The sequence below is a fragment of the Hippocampus guttulatus genome, chromosome 10, assembly GCF_054856545.1.
Source record: "Hippocampus guttulatus isolate MCC_2025c chromosome 10, RoL_Hgut_1.0, whole genome shotgun sequence".
In the NCBI taxonomy this organism is placed as follows: domain Eukaryota; kingdom Metazoa; phylum Chordata; class Actinopteri; order Syngnathiformes; family Syngnathidae; genus Hippocampus; species Hippocampus guttulatus.
In genome coordinates this window covers 11,786,997-11,798,871 of record NC_141270.1, presented here as the reverse complement: position 1 = coordinate 11,798,871, position 11,875 = coordinate 11,786,997, and the positions used below count along the sequence as shown (strand labels likewise).

Sequence of the window (11,875 nt, the reverse complement as noted above, 5' to 3'; positions counted from 1 at the left end):
CTCACATTGCTCCCTCCGTGATCTTGGCATGAAACACGCACTAATAACAGTGTCTTCAATGTAAAAACAAAAGTACTGTACTGGAGTAACAGGAGCAATGTAAGATGGCTGCCGTCTGGCTTCAACCGCAAGGGCCCTTTTGATAGTACATTCATATACTGTACAAGTAATCATCACTTTTAAAGCATTGTGACTGACAACAAATTATATTAATTCAACATTTTAACACATTTTTTTTCATTTATTCTCAACAGTACAAAAAATGCAGAGCAAATTTTAAAAAGCACTTAACTAAAAATGGACCAGCTCGGGAATAACATGCTCTAAAGTGTGAACATAAATTTTAAATTATAGCATCATTGCAATTTGCAAATGTGCATGATCAAATAAATGACATGACTGCATGCTTTTGTCCAGTGACTCATAGCTGGGTACTGTATTAGCGGCTAAAGTGCAGTTTATATGTGAACTCTACTCTACTCACATTTCCATGCTTTCCACTGCAACATTTGGGTGTTTGTTGCTCAAATGGCTCAACACGTTTGTTGTAAGGCCTTGTTTTTGATGACATACCTTGCACAACAGCTTCCTCCTCCACGTTACTCAGGAGATACCGCCACAAAAGCAATGTGAATAGCTTGCGACTCGTTTTGTTTGTAGCGTCTTCTTTCATTTATGGTGGATTCTGTTCACTTCAATTTGCAAATCTAAGTTAAAAGGAAAATCTGAACTTTTCATTGGCTACCTAGTCTGGTGGAGTATTGGGCGGAGGGGACAAAAAATAAATAAACAACGTTGGAATCAATGGCTGACATTTGTGGGAGACAGTATACCAGGGGTGCCCAAACTTATTGGACCAAAGATATACTTTTCGATCAACTAACCTCACGGGACCTATCCTTACCGGCACGCGTTTTAAAGTGCTTCCCTGGGCCCTCCTAGGTTCCTATTCTTTTCTTTACCCGTGCCCTCAGTGAATTGTACACGAAGCAAACTGAATGACAATAAAGACGATAAAAGATAAGAGCGCAACAGCTCTGATCACAAGCTGCAATTGCGGACTGCTGAGCGCTAACAACTTCCAGTGACGTAATCACGCGCCACCGTAAATTCAAGATTTACCTGCTTTATTTTATTGTTTAAATATTTATTTTGTGAAAATGAGACCGATAGGATGATTAGGGTGCAGCGTACATTAACACAAAAAATATATTACTAACATGTACAAAGACACACAAATGGTTGTTGTTTTTTTTCTCCTCGAATCTACTTGGGACTGAGAGATCTACCGGTCAATCGCGATCGACGTAATGGGCACCCCTGCAGTATACCATCCAACATCCTGATTTCAAAACGATAGTCAAGATTTTCCTAAAGGTTGTATGCACTTACAGAAAGTTTAAATGGCACATTCAAGTCCAGGGATTTGGATCATTTTAATCGTTAAAATTATCTGATCAATTTACAGCTGGCTCATAGTATTAATGCAGAAGAGAAGATGCTTGGTGTAAAAACTATCAGTTACAAACCACTGCAAAAGTGCAAACGATGGAAGGAAAACTCCAGGCCACATTATCTCCTAAAAAAACATCACAATAAAACATGACTGACAAAATACAGATTTTCTTGAGAATTCGACATGCTGCTAAAAGGTTAAATCTGACAGTCATTTTTCATACATATCGGTAATCTGTTTGCTTGCAAGGAGAAAAAGCCCTAACCATGACCTGTTGCTCCTAACACGGTACCACATGTGAAACTTAACTTTTGTTACTACATATCAGATGCAGCAAGCACACGAATACAACTCAAATATGCCAAACTGAAAAATCTGATAGTGATAAATTGGCTGTGTACATGTAATTCACCCCGCCCCTACCCCAAAGGGGGAAAAAAAAAGTCCTGTCCCTTTCCACAAATCATATCAAATTATACAGTCACTTAGTCTAGTAGAGAAACTAAAACAGTTGAAGTAGGAAGCAGCAATGCAGTTAATTCCCTACGACGTTGCAGTGGGCGCTGATCCTCTTCTATGCCCACATATGGCGCTTGCAGTGAGCCACCGCCTGAAAGACAAAGAGACCCCTGAAAGTTAGGATCACTTCAGTTTGTAATTCAAATGCATCCATATGAATAATAAGAATCATAATAAATCTATTCACAAAAAATTCTGTATATTTGGCTCTCAGGTGAGATTTCCGAATAAACCTAAAATGCACGAGCAACTTTACAAGGGAACTTAATTTGCTCATTGCAAAACATGTCCAAATGTTCCGTGCTTCAATGTTTTGCAGAAATTTCTGTTCTCCAACCATCTGAATGGCAAAATTAACACCAGGTGTTTGATCCATGAATTGACCAATACATTTTCAAGGATGTCCACTTCTGTGCCTTTCTGTGATGTGCCTAAGCTAGTTGCCACTTTCCTCAGGAAGAAGATCCTGTTTGAAGTCTCACAGTAGTACTGAACATTGTTGATCAGTTGTCGGGTGCCGTCCGTCTTTGTCTCATGATGCAATCAAGTGAAATGCCGATTCTAACGCAACCAGAAAATGTATTTTTCAATTCACAGATCAAAACACCTGTTAGAATTTTGCCTTTGAGCTGCTTATTAGAGAACTGCAAGCTGTGCAACAATCACTAAAACAACAGAATTTCTACTCAATAGAGTAGCGTATGTGCAAGTGACGTACATCGCATTGGATTGCTGTCATCATGTTCTTGCACCAGAATGAAGGTCCCATGGTGCACTGCTCTCTTCCCATCAGTCTGCGCAGCGGCTCCGGACAGGCGCCAATTTGCTTTTAACACATGCACACACACAAACACTGCTTAACTGGCCCAGACCAAACTTTCCCGACCTACAAACATGGTGAAAACGACAATATACCCACCAGGCACACAAAGTCTGGGTCGAGCGTCTGAAGAATTAATTGTACAAGTATGGGCTCGTACTCTTGAATCAGCTGGTCACACTGTTGGCAAACAAGACTTAACATGACAGTCAGAATAAGAGATGTTTCACATAGTTTGATGTGAATCTTGTCACCTCTCTCTGGATGGAGGCGGGCAAGTAATTGCAAACTTTCCTCACTGCCTCTTCAATTTGTGCCTCAGTCGCATTCTTTTCAAGGATTTCATCTATGTAGGTGACAGCCTGCTTGCACACCTTGCAGTAGGCACCATTTTTGAAGGTAGTCTTATCAAGGGCAGCTGGAATGAGTCGTGGCTTTAGATCATGAGTACAGTACAACTTGGTGCATTTTCAAGTTTTAATTCCAAGATTAAGATGTAGTTCATTAAATATGCACACACACACATAGCTAAATTAGACGTGCAGGTATTAATGGCTTTTTGTCTACATGAGCAAGGGTTAAGACTTTCAGACGTCTGAAAGCGTTTTTTAAGTGTTTCTAAAACCAGGTTTTGAGGTTGGTCTTTCACTGTATGTAAATGTATTTTTAAATCACTAAGTAAAATGTGTATATTTCCATTTAATGTACCTTTGCTTGTGGACATATGTTTACCCTCTGTAATCAATTACAAAAATTCCTCACCACAAAATGAAACATGTAAAACAAATTAAAAATACATGTAACCTTATGTTCTAAATAACGAAAACACATCGCCACCAGACATCATGCAGCTGTTTAAACAATGGAACCTCTAAATATAAACATTTGAAGAGCGTTTTTTTTTCTATTGTTTAAAACATTCATGTTCATTAAACCCAACTGAAGCTCAAACAGCATCATGGAGAAGGTTGTAGTGTTGGGTGGGACTTTTTGCCTTCATTCGATGGAATAAGGGTCGCCGATAGGGTCGTGGTACAGTACATGCGCTCCACTTATGTTCAGGCAGTGTGGGATCGGTTCCCACTTGAATGTGAATGTTTGTTTTGTCTCAAAGTGTGACCTGAGACTGACTGGCAACCAGTTCGCACTGTAACCCGCCTTCTGCCCGAGTCAGCTGGGATAGGCTCCCGTATTCCCCCGCGACCCTGTACAGGATAAGCGGTGTTGAAATTGGATGGATGGATGTACACAACGAGCACTTACGAATATATGCAGGTCTGGCATTATTGCAGAGTGCCAGGATGGTGCAAACAGTCTTTGGGTCAGCCTGCTGCACTAATAGCTCAAAGATGGCCTTGCCATAGGTGCCGATCAGATCCTTGCACTCATTAGTCATGGAGGTGGGCAAATAATCACAAACCTTCTCCAAAGCTGCAACCACCTCTTCCTGGGACAAATGTAGAGGATGGATTCATGTGTAACAGAAACTACATAAACAACTATGTTAGCTTTATGTATGCACAACCTACCTCAGTTGACTGATTTTTCAAAATGTTTTCCAACTGCTCCATCACAACCTCACAGAGAACACATGAAGGGGAATCCCGAACTCGCACCATAGGCTGGAACACAGAACACAGCTATTATGAAATTGTCTTATACAATGGAATTTGGTTTCAGCCAATTAAAAATAACAGAGCATCTAACCTGACTGGTTACTTTCGTCAACTTGGCAGATTCCACCTTGGTGGCAGGAACAAGCTTCAGAGCAGGCACCATCTTGGAGGCAGGTCTAAATTCAGCAGCCTGCAGCTTCAACATCGGAGTGGAATTTTTGCCTGCACTACAGAAGCCAGCAATGGAACAGACATCCTTGGGATCCTGGGGACAGAAAACGTTTCAAATTGCCACGGATGGCCCTGATGCTACATCTATGCAACCCACATACCATTCCACAATTTTTAATCCCCATGCACAAGTTTAGTTAAGATACAATGTAAATTGCTGGAACTGGACATTCATGCAAATCCTTAAGTGAACATTTGTGCAGCGGTGAGTGAGGTATTGGATCAAATCCGCCCCAAATCAGAAAACAGATGTACAGTCAATTCAAGATGGTACTTCCAACGCAAGTCACAACAGACTAATTTGCTCTCGCGGGTCACAAGACTCAAGAACCCATCACATGTATATATTCAGTATGCTTACTTGATGTGGAAAAGCAAGCAATCCTTGTGCAGTTTATTAAAAGCAGCAAAATGTTATGGTATGTTAAGGCAGTGCAACTCGATGCCTGACGTTAGTCGCTACAGTGTTGGGTACCGGTAAGTAACACTAGCACAGGTCAATATTAAAAGCAGCAAAATGTTATGGTATGTTAAGGCAGTGCAACTCGATGCCTGACGTTAGTCGCTACAGTGTTGGGTACCGGTAAGTAACACTAGCACAGGTCAATATGCGTAGCAAAAGCTAAGGGTTAAAAAGCTCCAATGTGATCATACAAGACGTACCTGTTCCTGAGGAGCAGCACAAAGCCAAAAGGGAAAAAGAAAGGATTTGGATGAAAGGGTGAATAAATGTGGAAGGGGGGTGGGGGGAAGAGATATACATCTCAGCAGGTCAGATGAGCTTCACCAATTTGAACAAAATCTTGTCCTTTTAGTTTTTATGAATAGACATGTTCTATAAGTCACTTTTAGGTATGTCATGACACTGAGGGACTCACCAAGGAGAAGATCCTTTGAAGAACATCGCTGCCATACATGCTAATATACTGCTTGCACTACAAGGGGAAGAGCAACAAGTCAGTCAGTGAGAACTGCGTGTGCTTCCAAGGTCACTTTGTTTTTTAAGTTGCAAACGCTAAGGACAAACAGACATCAGCATATCTCATAAGACTTCAGCGTAAACGTTTGAAAATCACAGCGGTGAACTGATTTTTAGTTTTTTTAACACTTTATGGCTAAGAAAAGATATCAAAGGTTCTATGACACTTCCCCCCAAAAGTGAAACTTTCTGATTACATTACAGCGGAATCGAAACTTGGAACACAGAAAGTGAAAAGAAAAGCACATTTCTAAAATGATATTTTGCAAAAATTATGCCTTGCGTGTAATGAGTTAAACTGCACTTCAGTAGACATTACTACTAAACAATTAACTTTGTTTTTTTGGAACTTTTTATGAAGGTCAACGGGAAGAGCACAAGAACGTGGACTACACACTGTACATGACACTCTGGGGTGAAACAAGAGGGCTCATTCTAAGCAGAGACTCTGGAGGTGTCCACATACTTTTTTTTCCAGCATTATCGAGCATTTCAGTAACCAATTCAAAAGAATGATACGATTTGTGGTTTGGGGAATGCCTCCAACTTGGAGCTTCAAGAGTTGGGTTTTCCACACTAATTCGGGTTGGTTGCACTTCTAACAAAGCCTTCGACTGATGAAACCTAAGACAACAAGAACAATCCAGGTGCCTTCCATTCAATGCCCCGAGAATGAAATGACCTGGATGAAGGAGAATCTTCACAAGCACGTTTCAGTAGCCTGGTGGGTAATCGCACAGTAGTACCGTTTCTGTTAGACTATGTTGACTTCAGTTACCAGTTGTATCACAGTATGTTGACACTTCCCGTTTTCTTGTTCCTATTTCTGTTGGCTTTTTTAGACTGATATTGACTACTTGTGAACAAATAACTGATTACCTATTACTTGTATTATGGACTTGAGTCATCAGTTTTGTCCAAAAAGGAAAAAAAATTACGAATGTCGACTTATGTTAGCTTTCCACGCTAGCTGACAAGTAGCTTGCGCCCATCTGGTCAATTGTGACATTAAAGTTTGGTGTGTTACTTTTTAACACCAGTGGTTGAATTCATGTCATACTTGCATGACAGTAGACGTTAAGCCATGCGTGCGTCGCATCAGCTACATTTCTTATTGTTAGCCATTTAGCAATTATGAGTATTTTAATGTTTGTTACATACGGTTTAACTTCTGATTTGTATGACGACCATCAATGTTGAAAAACATTGCATGGAGTGAAATTTTTAATAATAGTACAGATATTGCATGGAGATTCTTAATGGGAATATTTGAACAAATCAGAGGTTGACTAGCATTAAAATGAACACAGATAAAGCTTAGGGGCTTCAATATTTGTAGTGTTGTGATGACTGTTATGAAATGAAAAAAATAAAAGGATTTCGTCCTGTAACCCTACACTGGTTGTATCAATATTTTATGGGAGGTGGTAAGACACAGAAAACTGTAAACAATAGTGTGTTGCGCTCACCATATCTGACAAACCAGGTCCCATCTTGTCACAATTCTCTTCAAATTTCACAATAAGCGAGTTTACAAATGAGGGATTGTCTTTTTCCTCCGATTGTGCATCAGTCATGAACTTGATGCAGTCCTGGCATACATCATTACTTCCCTAAGGAGAGAAAGGAGGCAATTTTTAAGGACTAGTGCTGACCGTACAAGTTGATAGCAGTGCCAAGAGCATACTTTGACTGGAGTTTCTGGTTTGGGGTTTTTCTGTGGGTACAACAGCCCAGGCACATTGAGGAGGAAAGGTGTGGCTGACTTGGAGAGGTCAATCTGTGGGATCTCATTAGACATCAGCTGCTCGTGAAATTCAGCCAGGGCCATCTGCTGGGAGAGACACAAGCCAATAGCTCCACAAGCCACACCAGGATTTTCCTAAAAAAACAACAACAACAAAAAAAATGAACAACACTTAACACATCCTGTGTGAAAGCATAAAGCATGTGTGGCAACAATGGCCTGTTCCAAGGCTCTGTCTTGCATAATGGCTTCTCCATTTCCACTTCTACTTCTACTTGAAATCACTTCCCTATCAATAGCATCGGATCAGCTCTTGTCACTTTCTTGACAAGACACTTTTTCGTCGACACTCATACGGGCAGCGGCATCATTTATATAACTGACTAAAGACAAAGCAGTATGCACTCAAAAAGTGTTACTCAAAAAGCGCGAGAAGACCATTCACCAGCTCTCCAATGATGATTGACACGATGATGGAGTAGTAACTGTCAACCAACTCCTTGCACTCTGCACTCAAACCTTTGTCAGGAATGAGCTGGCAGGCTTTCTCCAGGTAACCAAGAACCTCTGCCTGCAATCACACCAGTAACTCAACATTTTGGGAGAATATATGAATAAAAGCACAGAAAGACAATTAGAAATTATGTTTAATACCTGTGTGGCATTGTCCTTCAAAATCTGCATAATTACCATGACCACTTCCTTACACAAGTCACATGGCACGCTTTTCTAGAACAAGATTAAAAATAAAGTGTCATTTAAAGAAGACAATTCTAGGAGCGTTAGAAAGGTCTCATCTTGATTGGAAAAATACAAAATAGAATCGATGGTTCAGATAAAAGGAAAATGGAAGTAATTATGAACAAAGGAGGAGGAGTCTCACCATCTGGGGTTTGTTCCAGACGTTTTGCTGGCAGTGAGTCACAGCACCACACAGAGACGCAGTCTTCACATTCTGACACCAGTAAGAGGGTCCACGGGCACACTGCTCTGTGCCCAGCAGAGGGGTGGCCCCAACTGCAAATTAGGCGACGAACAATCAGTTATAGACTACCACTTCCATCGAAAAACAAGAAAATCCATTCCAACCGTTTGGCTTTTATCTGTGTCACACATTTATAATCAAGCAGTCTGGGATTCCAAATTTGGCTAAAATGAATTACCAAACGGGTATTTCAGAAGAGGTTCAGATAAGAGCAGTTTAAGATCGATCCGGGTCAATCAGAATGTGTAGAGATGGGCACTTTTTACTTTTTGCTCGCGTAATACCTACAGACGACATAGCACTTACTTTGTTCCATACATTCGCGTAGCACTGCCGATCCCATCTTGAATGGCACCTTTTGAGACAGCCGCGAAGTATTCTCATCGACAACATTTACATTACATATCTAAAGACACCTTTTTAGTAGGTCGACGGTGCAGCCGCATTGGATGTGGCTAAGTGAAGCAAATTGTGAATATGCTTCCTTCTTGGAGATGTATCAAGCAAAACTCCGTAGATGTATACAAAGTTGTTGCTTTTGATTGTATGATGTTGTCCGAGATCAGGTTTCCAATATTATTTGCGCAATTCATATCGAATATTAAAGACACGTAGAAAATGGCGGATGGCCTGACATTTCGCTTTCAACAATTCTCTGCTACAAAATTGAAAAAGAAAAGAATATTGATATTCATTTTAGATTTTCAAAGGGTTTATGACTCCCATGGAGTCTTCTATTAAATGGTTCAAATGTCTCTTTATTTGCAGACACTAGTGTAATATGTTCTTTGTCATTTGTCATACAGTGATGTAACAGTGCTAAATTGCTAGTCAAAGTGCCCAAGGGATCAGCTTGCAAACATCACATGACCAATCCCAGAAAAGAGGTGAGCCATAACAATGATAAAAACATGTACACTGGAAACTGAGTAGTTAAAAGTACACATTTTTTAAATATCATCATCAGCTAGAAACGGTAATGTTAAAACACATTAAGCCTTTACATTAGAGTTGAATTTCCTTTCAAACAGTACTCTCTCCACTTATCCAAGTAGGACAGTTTACTAGTCAAAGTAAGATGTTGAGAATATACTCTGTGTGTGTGTGTGTGTGTGTGTGTGTGTGTGTGTGTGTGTGTGTGTGTGTGTGTGCGTAGTTTCTAGTTATCACAGTTAAGCAAAATGCCTTTGCAGTTAACGAAGGTCTTATGAAAACATTTTGACATTGTAATAAAAAAAAACAAGGTTGCTCAGTCATAGAAGAGATTGTGTTTGATCAATGTGTTTTAAAGGAAAATGGAAAGAAGACCATGTATACAGGACTATAAAAATATCAGCAAGCGGCTACATAGATAGTGATTTAGCAAAACAGATTGAAACCGCACACCCCCTTCACTTCAGTCATGGCACCATAGAGCCAAAATAACAGGCTGTATTCCAGGTAGAACCTCACTAAATAATCCTGAAAGATTTATAAAAATAAAATTTAAAAGGCGGGGAAGGGACCGACTATCCAGAAACAAAAACTACTTTTCCTCTTTAGAAGGCTTAAGATTAAGCTAATAATCAGGAGTTTGTGCAAGGAGAGATATATTAGTGGGCCGAGGCTTCTGGACTAAGTAAGCCATTAGCGAATATCTTTGCAGAAAATTCAAGAAGGTGAACGTTCAAAGTCTACAAAACAAATATAGTAAGTGTTTACTCTCAGTCTCACGAGAATTGGGAGAAAAGATAAGCACTTCACACACGAAACCAAAATATCTGTGTAGATTTGGTTAAGCAATAAAAATGAAATTTTCAAGTCCGGTTTATTAAAGGGCAGCATATCAAAATATGCATTCATATGACCTATTTATTTAGAAGTACTGTACTGCAAGTCGTTTATCTTGCAGGGTAGCTGAAAATGTTGTCATAACGGTGCAGCAGAAACGGGAACAAGGAGAAGGAAACCAGAGCAGGCGTTCGGCCCCTTTGAATGCTGAATGAAAGTTTGTGGCAGGTAACTGAACGAAATTCCATTTTCAGCATAACGAGACTTGAGAGTCAACAACATTCACAGAAAATAATGTCAAGACATACGTGACCAAGAAATGGAAAAAAATAACAGCGCGGGAGTACAGTACAAGATATCAATAAATGAATAATCTAAATGAGTAGTAAACCTCTTAATGCCTTATTTCTGCGGTGGAAAAAAATAAAAACACGGTGTAACTCTCCTAACCATCCGCTAGCTTCGATGCTAACAACGCTATCTGAACAGGAAGCGCCAATTAATATTTAACCTCGACACATTATAGTCATACAATTTGCACACTTGGGGAAATGTACGACGACAAGGGTATTATACGAACAAGTTCGTGGTAGCAGCTGCAGTCGATCATCTGTGTTCTACTAGTGTGTATTGTCTTTGAAGGCTACATTGTGTCGCTTCCCGCTTTTCAATAAATAGCTATAAACCAAAAGGACTTCACTGCCACTTCCGTATATGACTAATACTGTATCAATGTTCAATTTTCCTTATATGAGTTTGGACATTACCTGAGAACACGAAAAGGAGAGTGAGAAGCAGCATGACTCCGCTGTTTTCTGGCTCGTCAGAGTGACACCGCTGGAGGTAAGAGCTTCCAATGCAAAACGCAAGCTGCGACTTGTGTTCAAGCCTTTATGGCTGCCAGTCAGCTGACTACTCAGCATAAACATGTGACTTAACAGTGTCACTTGACTCGTGACCTCCGCCAAGCCAGCTTTGTTTCGTAGCAAGATTGCTACAAGTACAAAGTACTACATTCGATTCCTTCATTTTCGGATTGGGGGTGCACTTTCAACCTTGAGTTTTGAAAGATATATTTGACATATTTCTTCATTTTTCTTTTACATGATTACACATGGGCCAAGAATGCATTTTGTTAGCATTGCGTTTTTAATTATTCGTTTTATGTTTTCTATACTTTCATTTAAAGAATATTTTAGTATAAATGTACAGTATGAATTCAGCTGTTGGATATATAACTGGCAACAACTTGATGTAGTGGCTGGCACGTCGATGTAACAGCTCTGAGGTTTGGGGTTCAAATCTTGGCTTAGTAAAACTGCTATACAGTAGTGGGTCGGATTATTATTTGTTCAGTATTTTGTTCCTGTTTCAAGTTGAAATGCCTGTCGTCCTGTTCGTCAAAGGATCTCCATTTTAGGTGGAAAATGGCATAAGATTTATACAACAAAGGCAGGTTTAATCTTTCTTTTGATTCGTATTTTTTATTAATATTGTTTTCAAGACGACATTTATTTTTATGTTTAATTTGTGTTAAAAAGAAGACAATGCCTCGAAATAAAAATGTTAAATTACGGAAATGAAACAAAATTTTCTTTTCAAATGTATCATGTTCTACTTTTGGAGAATCACCAACACGTATGAGTAAGAGGGTACTACTACTCTTGGTATAACGAAAAGGTTTGGGGGTACATAAGCCAAAATCTGGGAACCACCACTAACTGTTAATTTGCTGAGATCATGTGAGTAGAA

The 11,875-nt window shown here is 39.7% G+C and overlaps 1 protein-coding gene across 1 annotated transcript; it reads right to left on the bottom strand.

The window, feature by feature from the left end:
• Positions 1-1,417: 1,417 nt before the first annotated feature.
• psap (prosaposin) lies at positions 1,418-11,050 on the bottom strand. The gene is made up of 14 exons (XM_086121781.1): positions 10,891-11,050; positions 8,252-8,385; positions 8,023-8,097; positions 7,814-7,939; positions 7,309-7,503; positions 7,091-7,234; positions 5,521-5,577; positions 4,503-4,676; positions 4,325-4,417; positions 4,059-4,242; positions 3,050-3,213; positions 2,895-2,975; positions 2,694-2,801; positions 1,418-2,066 (listed from the first exon to the last, which is right to left on the bottom strand). The coding sequence occupies exons 1-14, from the start codon at positions 10,922-10,924 to the stop codon at positions 2,031-2,033; spliced, it is 1,605 nt and encodes a 534-aa protein (XP_085977907.1). The 5' UTR covers positions 10,925-11,050; the 3' UTR covers positions 1,418-2,030.
• Positions 11,051-11,875: the final 825 nt, after the last annotated feature.